Source organism: Palaemon carinicauda, chromosome 36 (genome assembly GCF_036898095.1).
Source record: "Palaemon carinicauda isolate YSFRI2023 chromosome 36, ASM3689809v2, whole genome shotgun sequence".
Classification (NCBI taxonomy): Eukaryota; Metazoa; Arthropoda; class Malacostraca; order Decapoda; family Palaemonidae; genus Palaemon; species Palaemon carinicauda.
Genome location: NC_090760.1, coordinates 14,015,475 through 14,033,150, shown reverse-complemented (window position 1 = coordinate 14,033,150; position 17,676 = coordinate 14,015,475). Strand labels below are relative to the sequence as shown.

General features: G+C 39.1%; 1 protein-coding gene across 3 annotated transcripts in view; it reads left to right on the top strand.

Moving 5' to 3' along the window:
* Positions 1-17,676, top strand: part of LOC137628757 (PR domain zinc finger protein 15-like) — a 97,201-nt gene that overhangs the window by 59,674 nt on the left and 19,851 nt on the right. For all 3 annotated transcript variants that reach the window (XM_068359947.1, XM_068359945.1, XM_068359946.1), the window contains exons 10-13: positions 3,814-3,949; positions 15,510-15,613; positions 16,692-16,838; positions 17,469-17,622. In XM_068359947.1, coding sequence (XP_068216048.1) covers positions 3,814-3,949; positions 15,510-15,613; positions 16,692-16,838; positions 17,469-17,622 — 541 coding nt within the window. The remainder of the gene's footprint in view (positions 1-3,813; positions 3,950-15,509; positions 15,614-16,691; positions 16,839-17,468; positions 17,623-17,676) is intronic.

The window sequence follows — 17,676 nt, the reverse complement described above, 5'->3', positions numbered from 1 at the left end:
CCTTAGAGAGGGTCTTCCCCTGACTGTTCAGACTCCCAACCACGTTCTCTTCTCGGACGCATCGGACGTAGGCTGGGGTGCGACATTAGACGGTAGGGAATGCTCGGGATTATGGAACTCGAGTCAAAGGACAATGCATTTCAACTGCAAGGAGCTACTGGCAGTACGTCTGACCTGGAAAAGCTTCAGGTCTCTCCTTCAAGGCAAAGTGGTGGAGGTGAACTCGGACAACACCACGGCTTTGGCGTACATCTCCAAGCAAGGAGGGACCTACTCTCTGACATTGTACGAGATCGCAAGGGACCTCCTCACCTGGTCAAAAGGTCTAGACATTTCACTAGTAACGAGGTTCATCCAAGGCAACTTGCATGTCATGGCAGATTGTCTCAGTCGGAAGGGACAAATAATTCCAACAGAATGGACCCTCCACAAGGATGTATGCAAGAAACTTTGGGCCACCTGGGGCCAGCCAACCATAGATCTCTTCGCAACCTCGATGACCAAGAGGCTCCCAATAATTTGCTCACCAATCCCGGACCCAGCAGCAATTCATATAGATGCCTTTCTGCTAGATTGGTCACATCTAGATCTATATGCATTCCCTCCGTTCAAGATTGTCAACAAGGTACTGCAGAAGTTCGCCTCTCACGAAGGGACAAGGTTGACGCTAGTTGCTTCCCTCTGGCCCGCGAGAGAATGGCTCACCGAGGTACTTCGATGGCTAGTAGACGTTCCCAGAACACTTCCCCTAAGGGTGGACCTTCTACGTCAGCCACGCGTAAAGAAGGTACACCAAGGCCTCCACGCTCTTCGTCTGACTGCCTTCAGACTATCGAAAGACTCTCGAGAGCTAGAGGCTTTTCGAAGGAGGCAGCCAGAGCGATTGCTAGAGCAAGGAGAACATCCACCCTTAGAGTCTACCAATCGAAGTGGGAAATCTTCCGAAACTGGTGCAAGTCAGTATCCGTATCCTCGACCAGTACCTCTGTAACTCAAATAGCTGACTTTCTCTTATATCTGAGGAAAGAACGATCTCTTTCAGCTCCCACTATCAAGGGTTACAGAAGCATGTTGGCATCAGTCTTCCGTCACAGAGGCTTAGATCTTTCCAACAATAAAGATCTACAGGACCTCCTTAGGTCTTTTGAGACCACGAAGGAGCGTCGTTTGGTTACACCTGGTTGGAATTTAGACGTGGTACTAAGATTCCTTATGTCAGACAGGTTCGAACCGCTACAATCAGCCTCCCTGAAAGATCTCACCTTTAAGACTCTTTTCCTGATATGCTTAGCCACAGCTAAAAGAGTCAGTGAGATTCATGCCTTCAGCAAGAACATCGGATTCTCATCCGAAACGGCTACATGTTCTACAACTTGGTTTTCTAGCCAAACACGAGCTGCCTTCTCGGCCTTGACCAATATCGTTCGATATTCCAAACTTATCGTATGGTTGGAAATGAACTAGAAAGAGTCTTATGTCCTGTAAGAGCTCTTAAGTTCTATTTAAAAACCTTTACGAGGCCCGTCTGAAGCTTTATGGTGTTCAGTTAAGAATCCATCTTTGCCTATGTCAAAGAATGCTTTATCCTATTTTATCAGACTGTTAATACGAGAAGCTCATTCCCATCTGAATGAGGAAGACCAAGCTTTGCTGAAGGTAAGGACACACGAAGTTAGAGCTGTCGCAACTTCCGTGGCCTTTAAACAAAATAGATCTCTGCAAAGTATAATCGACGCAACCTATTGGAAAAGCAAATCAGTGTTCGCGTCTTTTTATCTTAAGAATGTCCAGTCTCTTTACGAGAACTGCTACACTCTGGGACCATTCGTAGCAACGAGTGCAGTAGTGGGTGAGGGCTCAACCACTACAATTCCCTAATTCCATAACCTTTTTAATCTTTCTCTTGAAATGTTTTATTATTGTTTTTGGGTTGTCCGGAAGGCTAAGAAGCCTTTTGCATCCTACTTGATTTGGCGGGTGGTCAAAGTCATTTCTTGAGAAGCGCCTAGATTAGAGGTTTTGATGAGGTCCTGTTGTATGGGTTGCAACCCTTGATACTTCAGATCCTAGGGGTCGCTCAGCATCCTAAGAGGTTCGCGAGGCTCCGTAAGGAAGACGTACTTAAAAAGGCAGAGTAATTGTTCAAGTCGACTTCCTTACCAGGTACTTATTTATTTTATGTTTGTTATTTTGAATAACTGCTAAAATGAAATACAAAATACTTAGCTCATAATAATGTAAACATGTAATGCTGGTCTCTACCCACCCCCCTGGGTGTGAATCAGCTATATGATCACCGGCTAAGTTTAATATTGAAAAATGTTATTTTTATTAATAAAATAAATTTTTGAATATACTTACCCGGTGATCATATATTAAAGGACCCTCCCTTCCTCCCCAATAGAGACCCAGTGGACCGAGGAGAAAATTGGTTCTTTGTTTGCTTGGAGTACTAAGTACCTGCTCGACAGATGGCGCTGTTGATGTACACCCCCACCTGCATAGCGATCGCTGGCGTATTTTGACCGTAGGTTTTTCTGTCGAGCAACAGAGTTGCAGCTATATGATCACCGGGTAAGTATATTCAAAAATTTATTTTATTAATAAAAATAACATTTTCTTTCAGACTTGTTATTTCACCCACCATCCCTTTCATGACTCTTCCATATTTATTGAATTAAATATTTTTTCATATAACTTTGGATTATTAATTTCTTTTCAGACCAATGTTTTTCCCCAGAGTAAAGGAATTAACAAGATTTGAAGTAAAGGAGAAGCTATTACTCACACTGTTGTAAAGTTTAATTTATGCATCATTTCCTCTCTGTAGGAGGTTGCTGAATGCATAGTATAAATTTCTGTGTACGATGAACTGTAGACAGAAGTTAATTTTCTGCCATGTCACTTAAGCCTCCAGCTGTATTTTTGTTCATTTCCCTTGTTGTGTGGTCTAAATTGGCTATCCAACATTATAAACTTTTTTCCAAATTTTCATCCTGTTTAGGAGAAAATCGTTATGGCCACACCTATTTTAGTTTAGAAATATTGCGTGTATTCTATCTCTTCTCTTTACCATAGTCTCCATTATAAAGTAGTCAGGTCCAGTGACTTTCTCAAGCTATATTTTCCTAGGTGTTTATTTGTGATGGGCCTCGAGATTTACCTTTAATCATCTTATTAAGGCTCTGCTAACCTTTTGGGATGCCACATTATTTAATGACCCATCATATGTATTAACGTCCTGAAGTCAAATTCATTCTCTTCATTAGGTATATTTGTAAAAAAAAGTGCATCAGTCATGCACATTTTATTCTTAATAACTTTGATCTATAAATTTTCATGCTATTAGAACTTTATCCCTCTAATACTATTTGTTATTCTTCACCCACTTTATTATTACATTATTATTACCAGTTTGATTTTCCTTTCTAGTTGTTAATAGATGCCATTCATTCAAAATCATCATCTTTGTGATATGATTAAAACTGGGAACTAATCAGTAGTCTTGTCTGGCTGTCCTCTGACAGCGTAAATGGAGTGTACTTTTCCTGAAAAGCTATTTGCATGTCTTTGATTCCACCACCATGTCTCACTATTATATATCCCTTTCTGAGATGCTGCATTGTATAGTCCAGCTGTAATTCTGTTTCTGTACCTTTTAACTATTTCCATCTGACTCATTTTGGTTCTGTATATATGGCAGGACATTTGTGGGGGTTTACTCTTTGACTTCAGATCTATTTCCTTATTTGGAATTATTTCAATGCTATAAAAACAATTTCATAGACTTTCACTGTATTTTCGTATTTTAAGGTATTTGCACGCAAAGAGGGATTGCAGAAACATGCTTGTCCAGGTGGATTACAAAAGAAGACAGTAGAGTGTTCTCTCTGTAATCGCTCATTCTTAAGTGAAGCTCTTCTTCAAAAACATGAATTGAAGCACAAAGGTAGGAAAAGTTTTGTTACTTTATCATAAAAAGGGTGTTTGAGATAAAGTAGTATCTGCTGAATTATTCCTTATGTTTACAACATACAAGATTGTGTATTTTTTATTTCATACTTTTTTGTTTATTGATTGTTGGATAAATGTAGGACTTGCCCAATGTTTTTTTTTTTTTTAAATAAAACAAAACAAATTTGTATCTAGTTTTGGGGGAAATGCAGAGAGGGCTAGGCTTGTGGATTACATTTCCTCATTTGAGAAAAATGCTTGTTGTACTTTAGAGGATAGGTTTCTTTGTCTAATTAGAGCAGTTTGTTTTATTTATGCAACATTAAAAATCTTGGGGAAGAAGTCTCCAATTTGTTTTGTAAGGATAGGATTCATCCTGTCTTGTTAGGGTTTTTTTTGTGACCAAATCCCTTAGAGAATTTGATTCAGGTCAATGAAAGACTTTAAGGTTCAGGTTCATGATACAAGAAGTGCAGCTACTTCCTTTCATCTCTGTAGAAATCATCCTTTGGAAAGAGTTTTGGCTGCAGGTCAGTGGCGTACCAAGTTAGTCTTCGCCAAATACTGTTTTTAAATATTAAACTTAGCCGGTGAATATATAATAGCTGACGTCTCCGACGGCTCGACAGATTCCAAAAACTCGCGAGCGACCGCCGTGAAGGTTGCGGGTGTGCCCACCAGCGCCGACTATCGGCCAGATACCGCATATACTTGTAAACATCTCCAGTTCTTCTCTGTCGGTTTCATCGACAAGTTGATTCCACTCGCTTTATGACTTCGAGTTTTCTACCGAATTGGTGAAGTACTTGGTTTTGGTTTTATTGCTTTCGCCGTGTTGGATTATTCAATACTATCTTCAAAAGAAATGCTTTTGAAAGGAGAGGAAAAGTGTTTTGCCCTTGCTTTTTTATCTCTGGTTTTTCCATAGAGTAAAGATGGCCGACCCTTCCCTCAGTGTACGGAAGTGTGTTTAAGGCTTTTAGTAATTATTTTATCACGTTATAAATTATTGTTGATAATTATAGATTTTCCTCTATATATTTTATATCTCACCCGCCTTTATTAGGCCTCTTCGATTAGCTTTCCATTTATACTAAACATCAAGATAAATTTTATGTTTTGTTTATATGCGGCCTTTACCTATTCCTCCCCTAGTCCGAGATGTAGGCGGTCCTAACTTGGAAACCGAAGTTAAACAACGTTGAGCTCATTCAACTTTTATTTTCGTTAAGTTTAAATCATTTGCTCTGTAAGAGTTATGAAATTAATTTTTTTTTAGAAAATATTTTAAGAAATATATTCTTTGAATAGTCTTCGTGCTGTTTTATGCTACGCAGTTTGCGCTCTATCGTTACGATAGAGAAAGAGAGAATCACGGTTTCACTTTGCAGAAAGAGTAAATCGATTTTGACGTTTTGTTCATTCTTCTTTCAAACTGAAGTGTTTTAAATACTAATTTAAAGGAACTTATTAATTTTCAATTTCTTAGTCCTTTCAGTTTTTTCCTTTGGTCAAATAACCTGTTTATTGACGAAGGGTGAGTGGGCAATTCTCTTGTGTGTGACAAGAGAGAGAGAGAGAGAGACGGAGAGAGAGAGAGAAAGAGAGAACGATCCGATCTTTATTCTTGTCCCAAGTAAGGAGTTTGGGAGCGAGTAACATTGTTCTTGATTCAGTTTTTTACTCTCGTCCCAAGTCTCTGTACGGGGAGAAAAGATAAAACTTTTTTAGTTTTTATTCTCATCCCAAGGCACTGTACGGTGAGAGATTGAAAACGTAGTCTTTAGTGAACTAGAGTTTAGTCTCCTCCCCAGTCACTGATCCTTTCTAACTTTATATATTTCCGTTTTATTCGATATACAGTGGTACCTCTACATACGAATTTAATTCGTTCCACAACCAACTTCGGATGTAGAAAATGATCGGATGTAGAAACGAATTTTCCCATAAGAATACATGGTAATTCATTTAATTCGTACCTCAGCCTAAAAACCCATAATAAATCCTTAATAAATGGCTACACATAATTATACATAACAATAAAATAACTGCATAATATGAAAGAAGCATGTAAAAAAGATAATTATAAAGAAATAATAAATAAAAAATGTGTTTTATTGCCACTTTACCTTAGAGACAGGCCAACGCAGGTGTAGGATTTGCTATGTCAGGAGACGGACGATCGGCGAGAAGGTAGACATGGTGTCAACATGTTCTTTAAATAAATACTCTCTCTCTCTCTCTCTCTCTCTCTCTCTCTCTCTCTCTCTCTCTCTCTCTCTCTCTCTCTCTCTCTCTCTCTCTCTCTCTCTTTCTTGTTCTTCTTCACTGTTAGTGTAGAGACGTCTATTAATTTTTTCTGAGAGAGAGAGAGAGAGAGAGAGAGAGAGAGAGAGAGAGAGAGAGAGAGAGAGAGAGAGAGAGAGAGAGATTAAAGAAAAATGAGAGATTAAACAAAAATGTGTTGTGTACATATGATTTTTAACAGCGTTAACGAGTTGAAAGACAGTTAATAAAAAACAATATCAGCGAATCTGAATTCCTTTATTAACTAAAACAAATATTGATACAAACACACTCGTGTGCGTATGCGCAAACACACACACACGCACGAGGAGACACGATCGGCGAGGAGGTAGAGATGGTGACTGCGATAACATACCGTAACTTACACTACGGAAATTTTAATCTAACTTAGCTTAATTATTTTTTTTTTATTTTTATATTTCATATTTTTTACATCTTTTTTCTTTTGATTTTTTATTTTCATCACTTTCAGTGACGAGTTACGGTATGTTATCGCAGTCACCATCTCTCCCTCCTCCCCGACCGTCTCTCTTACCTGTGTGTGTGTGTTTGTGCATACGCACACGAGTGTGTTTGTATCAATATTTGTTTTAGGTAATAAAGGAATTCAGATTAGCTGTTATTACTTTCTTAGTTACATTTAATTGTTTTTCAACTCGTTGACGCTGTTAAAAATCATATGTACTCTAAACACATTTTTGTTTAATCTCTCTCTCTCTCTCGGAAAAAAAAATAATAGACGTATCTAACACTATAACAGCGAAGAAGAACGAGAGAGAGAGAGAGAGAGAGAGAGAGAGAGAGAGAGAGAGAGAGAGAGAGATTTTATTTAAAGAACATGTTAATGCTATGTTTAGAGAGACACAGAAAAAGAGAGAAGTCTTATTTAAAAGAGCTTGTTAATGCTATCATGGTTTTCTTTGCTTCACTTTTTTCTTTCTTTCTGTTCATCACGCTGGCCCTTCTCACAAATGATCGTTGCCAACAATCTCTTTGTCCTTTATCCCTATCAACAAAAGGCGTTCTATCTCTTCCAGGGTATTGCTACGATGTCTTGTAATAATGGTGAACCCCTTTGATGGTTATTTGCTTTAATGGCTGCCTTCAGCTTGATGATCCTCGAGATCATAGGCCTATTCCGGCCATATTGTTTAGCCATACAGTATCACTCACATGCACACTGCTCTCATGTTTTTCTATAATTACTTGCTTCAATTCTAATGAAAGAATTGCCTTCTTCCTGTACTGAAATTTGGCTTCTTAGGCACCATGATTATAGGTAAAATCAAAAAGGAAATGTGAGAAAAGGAAGAAAATAAGCACTGTTAATAACAGACCAAACAGAAGACAACCACACGATACACACAAAAATAGAGAACTGAGCACTCGACGCTCAATGGCGTAATGTTTACTTCGTGTGTCGAAATAAAATTCGGGTGTAGAGTCAAAAGTTTGCTCGAATTTTACTTCGGATGTTGGAAAATTCGGATGTAGATACGTTCGTGTGTAGAGGTTCCACTGTATATGTATATGTTTTTTGATTTTTGCATGTGTGTTTCATTTTGTACTAATGTGCTTACTTTATACGACTCATTTCGCAATTATAACCTTTTGATGTAAGGGAGAATTGCGTCCTTCAGGTAGATATCAGTTTTATTCATGCCTAATGTGAAATTATTGAAAAATACGATATCAGTGAAGTGAGTGCAAGAAAACATGTGCTGTGTTGCGGAGGGTTCGTTTGTTCGTGCTTGTCGCTCCCCTAGTCCGAGACCTCTTTCAGGCTCCCATGCACCAGGGAGGAGTAATGTCGTAGGACTTAAAGGGACGAGAGGCTTTAACCAACGTACAGACGTTCCCTCTTTGGTATCGGACGTTTCTCGTCAAGATCGCCCTTACCATAAGACGGGTGAGACTGTGTTCTCCTCGTCATCCGAAGACTTTTCGCAAAAGAAACCTTGGCGCAAGGTTTCTAGACCCTTTAAGCGAAAGTCAGTCCCTTCAGGACAGGTCCAGCGTCCTGGCTGTAGCCATGGGGACAGCTCTGACCCTTTGCAGTCGTCGGAAGACTGTTCGCCTATTAAACGCAAGCGTAACACGGGGTCCGAGGGTCGCGGTAAAGGCAATGTTTTGCCAACACAGACGTTACCGTCGTCTCGGCCCATTCCGACTCCCGTTGATCGTAAATGGGTTGTCCTGCAGGACATGCAGACTAAGCTTGCCTCCCTTATGGAGAAGTATGACGTTGAGCAGGTTCACGATGAACCTTCGCTTTCGAGTCGCCGTTACGCTAAACGAGACTCTGGCCGTCAGCCGCCCAAAGGAGCATTTACTCGTCCGTTTGACGTTAGTGCTGACGTTTCTTGTACTTTGAAACGTGAAATCAGGAGTTTTTCACGTCAGTCACGTGACATGGATCCTCCCTCGCTGCAGTCTCGTGTTGACTTTCAGCCGCTGCCGCAGTCTCGAGTTGACGTTCACCGCTGCCGCAGTCTCGTGTTGACGTTCAGGACGTTTGCCAACCAGCTCAGTTGCCTCGACTTGACGTTGAACGTCAATCACCGCAGTCGAAGGTTGTTTTGACTGCTCAGTCTAGGCAGTCAATGCAGTTCCGACGTGACATCGAGCGTCCATCAACTCCTGTTGTTGTTGTTGGACAGTCACAAGGTTTTCAGTCCTTTCAGCAGCGACCTGACGTCGCTTCCTCTACTGCTACTGCTGCTCCTTTGCTTGTTGGCATTGCCTGTCAAGCATTGCCGCGGCGGCAGGTCTCTCCTTTTCATGAGACTAGACAATTGTCGGACGAGGTTCCTTCAGATGAGGAAGTTGTTGATCCTCCTCCTACTGATATTCCTTTGGGGACTTTGTCAGACGGAGAGGAGCCTGAAGCTGCTCAGACCTCTATGGACTTTAAAAAAATCATGCTGATTTTTAAGGATCTTTTTCCGGTCCATTTTGTAACTGCTGCTCCTCGTTCGCCTTCGTCACTAGGCGACTGGTTGATCACCAGGAGGAGTTTGGGGGAGACAGCCTTTGCTTTCCCTCCTTTTAAACTGGCTTCTAGAGCGAGCGTCTGGTATGACACGGGAGAAGTTCTCGGCTTGGGAGTTCCTGCCTCTGCCCAGGGAGACTTCTCAAGCCTCATAGACTCTCCCCGTCGCCTGGCCATGAGACGTTCCAAGATTTTATGGTCGGCTTCAGAGCTAGACCATCTCCTGTTAGGAGTTTTTTTCGAGCGTTTGAAGTTTTTATTTGTTGGTTGGTCCCTGGGAGCCTTAAGTCAGAAGGTCTCTCCAGCTGTCAATGTTTTGCTGTACAATTATGTCATGCATGAACAGGGCTATCAGGGATGGCTCCTATGATCTGACAGCCACGTTCACTGCAGGAACAAGGCTATCAGGGATGGCTCCAATGATCTGGCAGCCACGTTCACTGCAGGAGTACTTAAGATGTAAGTGCGCTCAATGTGTTCATTGTCAAGACAAACTTCACGATGAAGACTACCAAATCTGTCTTGGCAGCAGTAAGGGAAGGCGACTGGATGGTCTCTCTCGACCTTCAGGATGCATACTTCCACATCTCGATTCATCCAAACTTTCAACAACATCTGAGGTTTGTGGACGGGAAAGTAATGTACCAATGTCGAGCACTGTACTTCGGCCTCATTCCTGCTCCTCTTGTTTTTACAAGGCCCTTGCAAAATGTAGCAAGCTTTCTACATTTTTTGAGGATTCAGAGCCTCCCTTTATTTTGACGACTGGCTAATCAGGGCGTCGTCATTATATCACTCTCTGGAGAGCCTCTAATGGATATTAGACCTAACCAAGGAGCTAGGTCTCATAGTGAACGTACCCCATCCCAAACTATTCTTTATTTGGGAATGGAGATACAGTGTCTGATTTTTCGGGCCTTTTCGTCTCCCACAAGAATGGAACAAGCTCTGTTAAAAGTCCTTCACTTGCAAGAGGAAAACAGTTGCTCTGTAAGAGTTTGAACTAGTCTCGTGGGAACTCTTTCATCGCTGGAGTAGTTTATCTCTCTGAGGAGACTCAACCTATGCCCTCTCCAATTTCACCTAAACCATTGGAACAAGGAGAAGGGCTTAGAGAGTATCTCTTTCCCAATCTCCAACCCAGTCTAGACATGTCTGACTTGGTGGGACAGCAACGTCAGACTTCGAGAAGGTCTTTCTCTTGCGATCAAGAACCCAAACCATGTGTTGTATTCAGATGCTTCGGTTTTGGGTTAGGGAGCTCCACTGGACAGTCTGGAATGCTCGGGTCTTTGATCCACGGATCAGAAGGAACTCCATTTAAGGCAAGTAACATCTCTCCTTTGGCGAGATTTGTGCAAGGAAAAATGAATGTCTTGGCGGACTGCCTCAGCAGAAGAAGACAAGTCATCTCCATGGAGTGGACGTTGCATAAGACTGTGTGCGAGAAGCTATGGATGACATGGGGTCAACCCACCATAGATCTTTTTGCGACTTCTCTGACAAAGAGGCTCTCGACTTACTGCTTTCCAGTTCCAGATCCAGAGGCAGCCCACATAGACACTTTCCTGCTGGACTGGTCTCACCTGGACGTTTATGCCTTTCCACCTTTCAAGATCCTAAACAAGGTGCTGCAGAAGTTCACCTCTCACGAAGGGACCACGTTGACATTGGTTGCTCCACTCTGGCCCGCGAGAGAGTGGTTCACAGAGGTACTTCTATGGCTGGTAGATGTTCCAAGAAGTCTGCCGTTACGGATGGATCTCTTGCGACAGCCTCACGTAAAGAGATTTTATCAAAGCCTCCCCACGCTTCGTCTAACTGCCTTCAGTCTATCGAAAGACTCTCTTGAGCTCGAGGGTTTTCGAAGGAGGCAGCTAGAGCGATCGCGAGGGCTAGAAGATCCTCTACCATCAGGATCTATCAGTCGAAATGGGAGGTATTTAGAGACTGGTGCAAGTCCTCCTCTATTTCCTCTTCCAGTACCTCTGTAGCCCAAATTGCGGACTTTCTCCTGCATCTGAGAAATGTTCGCGCCCTCTCTGCTCCCACTATTAAAGGCTACAGGAGCATGTTGGCGTCTGTTTTCAGACATAGAGGCTTGGATCTGTCAAATAACAAGGATCTCCAAGATCTCCTTAAGTCCTTCGAGACCTCTAAGGAGCGTCGTATGTCAACTCCCGCTTGGAACTTAGACGTGGTCCTAAGGTTCCTAATGTCAGACAGGTTTGAGCCATTGCATTCAGCCTCCCTGAAGGATCTCACCCTCAAGACGCTTTTTTTTGGTGTGCTTGGCTTCGGCTAAAAGGGTCAGTGAGATCCATGCTTTTAGTAAGAACATCGGCTTCTCTACAAATAAAGCTACATGTTCGCTTCAACTTGGTTTTTTGGCCAAGAACGAACTGCCTTCTCGTCCTTGGCCTAAATCTTTTGAAATACCTAGTCTGTCAGAAATCGTAGGTAACGAAGTTGAAAGAGTGCTTTGCCCCGTTAGAGCTCTTAAGTTTTACTTAGCTCGAACTAAACCATTACGAGGTGGTTCTGAGGCCTTATGGTGCTCCGTTAAGAAGCCCTCATTGCCCATGTCTAAAAATGCGTTATCGTACTTTATTAGACTTTTAATCCGGGAGGCACATTCTCATTTAAATGAGAAAGATCGTTGTTTGCTTAAGGTCAAGATGCACGAAGTGAGAGCGATAGCGACTTCGGTGCCTTTAAGCAAAACAGGTCTCTTCGAAGTATTATGGACGCGACCTTTTGGAGGAGCAAGTCGGTGTTCGCTTCATTTTACTTAAAAGACGTCCAGACTCTTTATGAGGACTGCTACACCCTGGGTCCATTCGTTGCAGCGAGTGCAGTAGTGGGTGAGGGTTCTACCACTACATTCCCTTAATCCCAATATCCTTTTAATCTTCTCTTGAAATGTTTTTAATCTTGTCTTGGGTTGTACGGAAGACTAGGAAGTCTTTCGCATCCCTTTTGATTTGACGGGTGGTCAAATGTTGTTTCTTGAGAGCGCCCAGATTAAGGGTATTGATGAGGTCCTGCTATAGGGGTGTTCGCCCTGGATATAACAGCTCCTAGGAGTCTTTCAGCATCCTGAGAGGATGGCTGGGCTTCGTGAGGAAAGCGGACTAATGAGGCAGAGTAATAATCAGAGTCTGCTTCCTTACCAGGTACCTATACTTAAGTCTGTTTTTTGAATAATTGTCAAAAACTCTAGAGCATATACGCCTTTATTGTATTAATACTGGTCTCTACCCATCACCATGGGTGTGAATCAGCTATTATATATTCACCGGCTAAGTTTAATATTTAAAAATGATATTTTGATTATAAAATAAATTTTTTAATATACTTACCCGGTGAATATATAAATTAAAGGCCCTCCCTTCCTCCCCGATAGAGACCTAGGGGACTGAAAAGAACTGGAGATGTTTACAAGTATATGCGGTATCTGGCCGATAGTCGGCGCTGGTGGGCACACCCGCAACCTTCACGGCGATCGCTCGCGAGTTTTTGGAATCTGTCGAGCCGTCGGAGACGTCAGCTATTATATATTCACCGGGTAAGTATATTCAAAAATTTATTTTATAATCAAAATATCATTTTAAGTAAAGCCTTACTTTCATATAGGTGTTACTATAGGTGTGGTGGTAGCACAGGGTGATAATAGTATAAGTAGTATTGAATGTATATTAGGGGGTTGTTTAGTATTAATTTTATCAATGAAAGTTGCAGTATTGGATACTTTGGTAGCTATATTGTTCAATTGTTAAGTGTTGAAAGTGTGGATTTGCGAGCAATTCTTTTTGCTAAATTTCTTTCCAAGTTTGTATTAATTTTTATACCCTCTTGAGTATTTAGTATTAGATTTTTCCAAGTAGGGAGTCATGAGGTATGTTTTATTTGAGACTTGTTAGCTTTTGGTCGTTACTGTTAAGCTTAAGTTTACTGGAGGGGATTGTAAGCTAATTGGTTTAATTAGTTAGGCTAAGTTGTTAGTTTGAGTTGCTCTTTCCTTATCAGTTCCAATTCTTTCATAGTGTGGAAGAAAACCATATAAACCAAAGGTGAGACTCAAAGAAATAGATAAAATTCAAAATAGTTTAATATTCTTTCATCAGAAGTTCCTATTATGCCCTCCCTCCCACCTCCTTACTTGATAGGGATGTTAAGAGGCTGTTGACCATGTTTCAACTTTGGAACTGAAATAACTGTTACTATGCATACCCGAGTACTCTTATTATTATACCCACCATATAAACACAGTACTCTACTAAAAGGGCATGGCTATTACAGGGAAAGAAAATGGTAAATTTTTTAATAGGATAGACATCGACATTTAACTAGCTTTAAGAAGGAAGCCAGATGAACCTCAGGTGGTCATGAGGCTTGACCATACCTTCTAGGCTCACTGTTAAAAGCCACTACATTTCCTTTGGATAATCTCATGCATATGGTGTTCAGGAATTTGTATAAGATATAAGTTGAAATAGGTAGGGAGACTATTAAAGAGGTAAAAAATTAAAGTAGGACTCCAGAAAAGAGAAATAATTGTCAAAAAAATTTATTATAAATAGACAAGGATCAAAATAAATATACCAAGAAAAGGGCATGTTAATGTTGAAGACTATGTTTGGATGCATAAGACATAATTTTTAAATTTTATTATATGGAAGACTTGGAATTATAAGACAACAAAAATCTGTTTCCCAAAAAACTTGTGCATTGATAGAAAAAGTATATAGTACTGTACTACTACACAAGAAAGCCTTTCTTGAGCTACTTACCATGATTAATGGTTGGCTATTCTTAAAAATATGCCCATTGTACAGACTAGACAGAATTACTTCTCTTATTCAAACAGATGGCTGTAGCTCCTCTTTAGATAAATTATTTACACTAATTTGGAAAATAACCTGTAAAATGCAAATTACTCTCAAGTTTATAAAAGAATTGAGTTCTTTAATCAAATTAGATTTAGCTGTCAAGTGTGTCTTCCTATATTTAGATTCCTTGATTAATATTCCCCATAACCAAGGGGAAAACATTTTGAAGCAGTTCATTGTAAAGCTGAGAGTTTCCTACAAAGTCACATCTTTCCATATGAACACAGCTGTATCAGCAAACCTAGATGGTATGAGTATATTAGATGAAAAGAAAGAAAAGTGCTGCATTAACCCTTTTACCCCCAAAGGACGTACTGGTACGTTTCACAAAACTCATCTCTTTACCCCCATGGACGTACCGGTACGTCCTTGCAAAAAACTGCTATTTAAATTTTTTTTTGCATATTTTTGATAATTTTTTGAGAAACTTCAGGCATTTTCCAAGAGAATGAGACCAACCTGACCTCTCTATGACGAAAATTAAGGGTGTTAGAGCTATTTAAAAAAAATATACTGCAAAATGTGCTTGAAAAAAATAACCCCTGGGGATTAAGGGTTGGAAAGTTCCAAATAGCCTGGGGGTAAAAGGGTTAATATCAAAATATAAAAAATTTGGATACTTAGTACAAGGAAAATTCATTACATTTTATATCTTGTTTGTGGGGTATTTAAAAAAACTAACTTTATATTGCAGCTCTTTTTGTGGCGGGTATTATTTATTCAGTAGCAGGTGTCTGTGAATTAAGTTTTTTTGGTTTATTATGTGCAGACATCATTCACCAATATCTATACAACAATAGCAAATAAGGGAGGCGTAGAGCTAATTTTTGTCTGTTAAAACCTTGAAAGCATGCCAAAGTATAGCCTAGTTTGCAACTATCTTGCAAGTTTTGCTATTGTCTTTGGCCAAATGGTGTTTGAACCACAAGTACTGATAAAAAAGGTGTTATTTTTAGTATAGGAAATTTTATATAATCATGCAAAGGTTTTAAAATTTTATAAACATGTTTTTTCCATTCAATTTTTATTTTTTATGTAAAGGCAAACTTTTTATTTGTCTGTTAAGCTGAGCATATTGTATACTGAATAGTATAGTAATATGCTCTTATAATTTGGATTAAAGATTAAACAATGATGATAAATCTGCACTATACATAAATTGTAATTATAATAAGTCTTGTAACAAATTGTTTTTGATTTAGAGATCAGGTAAAGTGTTATTATATATGCATAGGTTTTTAATCCCAATTTCAATCCAGTGCATATTGTTTGAATATTTATCATTTTATATGCTTTATTAATTTTGATCGTTGTTGATGGTTATTATATACATGTCACTTTGATAAAGGCTATTATATTTTCAGGAAGCAAAAAATGTATTCGCTGTGGCAGGTTCTATTCGAGTCTAGACTCACTTGAGAAACACATGAAGAATTGTCCAACTGTTGAAATGACGATGTCTTACCAGGTAACAAAATTGACTTTATTTCTGCCCAAGCCAGTCAATTTTAGATTGATCAAGTTAGCTTAGAATTTTATTTTGTGATAGAATTTATTGAACTTTTACTTTTATTTTACTAGATGATTAAGATTCATTAAGGATGATGCTTTTTTTTTTTTAATAAATTGAGTCTTCTAGAATACTTTTGAACATGGTTGTTGGTGAGCCAATTTGGAAAATGTCTAGTTCCTTTGGTTTAAGGAGGATGATTCTTTGCAAAAAATTAAACCACCTTTTGTTAACTATTTTCTTTTTTCAAATACATTAATTGTTAGGATAGAGGAATTATCTCAAGATAGGGTAAAATTTTATGTATTTTAGATTTGCTGTCTTGTAAGAATACTTTTCCATTTTATCATTTCTTGATTGTGTGCAGTCTTGCAATGCTTAGTTTAGCTCATAAACATAAGACCTAAAATATCAAGAAGTCTAATTTTATGATTAACTCTGTGGAGGCTCTGAGGAATATTTTATTAAAATGGAACAACTTGCTGTAATTTCTTACAACTTCCTAGTAACTGACCAAATAGAATTAATTGGTTCTTAAATGTGTATAAAGATGATCTTACTGGATTTTTCTTAAGTTGATATGAATATAGTTTAATTTGCTTTAGAAATGCAGGGATTCATGTCCATGATATGTTCTTTATTATTTTTGGAGTTGGAAGAGTCATAAATGTATTGTGAAAAAATTTGTAAAATGGCAAGTGCAAGGAAACTGACAGTATGTTTTTAGTAGATTTTATCTTAAACTAATTCATTTTTGGTTATAATGGAAGCTCACTGATCATTGTTTCAGCCTGAGAGCACTGCCAGGATGGATATATAAGTTAGAATAAAGTGATGATGAATTTATCTATGTAAGATTTATCTACTATAATAGTTTGGATAACCATAATGGCAATCTGCAAATCTTGCATTTGTTTATTGAGCACATTTTAATTTTAAGCAAATGACTTTAGTACTAGTTTGAAAAATGTGTAAAATGTTACATGAAGTATAGCACAAAGATTAGTATTCTAATTCTATTCTATTTCTTTTACAGTGTGGGGTATGTAGTAAGGAATTTGTCAATCAATCTTTGCTGGATCGACATATTAATGGTCACAGTCGACAGTACCAGTGTGAGATTTGTAATAAAACATATGCTACCAACACCAGCTTGAAACATCATATTCAGTTATGCAGACAGGTAATTAAATTTAACGTAGGTTTATTGGAACTTGAAGGAAGATTTAGCTGTTCAAAAAGGTTTGTCAGACACCCATAGATTGATATATTGATCTAATGATGCAATATTGATATTGCAAAGGTTAAGAGAAAGAAGGATTAACACTGATTGCAGTGATTATAATTAACAATGAGCAGATTTCTGTACATATTTTAAGTAATTTTTAGCACTTTATTCCCAAATGTAACCCAAATTTCCTTATATGTATCAATCAGAAAATGTTAAGAAATTAGTCTGCCCATTGTAGTCACTTTAAGTGGGCTAGTCCCATCTGTGCACCTCATGCAGTTCACTGTTCTCACTAGTTATGGGTCTTTGTAGTATTCAGGATCCAATTTGCACACTTTTTTCTGTATTCTTTCTAGAGTTTTCCTTTGCTCTTGCTCTCCAGCCTTTTAAATTTTAATCTTTTTGCAAACATCAAGTTTCCCCCTTAGTTTTACCTGGGTTCTGATTGACCTCCAGTGCGGAGTCAAATGGCCCAAATTCAGGATTCCATAAATCTATCCACTGAAGTGTTATGGTGTTTTGCAGCTAGTAATATGAAGCTTTATTTATGTACTCTTGTCACTAGTGCTATTTTTTCTTCAGATTCAGCAAGTGGTTTCCTTTGGTCATGTGAAATGTGAAGATTGTGGGGAGGTATCGACAAGCACTTCGGAATTTCGCACTCACTACCAGAAGCATACGCACCCCTTTAACTGCAGTGGTTGCGATCAGCGTTTCAAAACGCGCGTTGGATTTGGTAGAGTATCATGATTGTTTTTGGTTTTTAGGTGAAAGGGTTTTGAATAAGAAT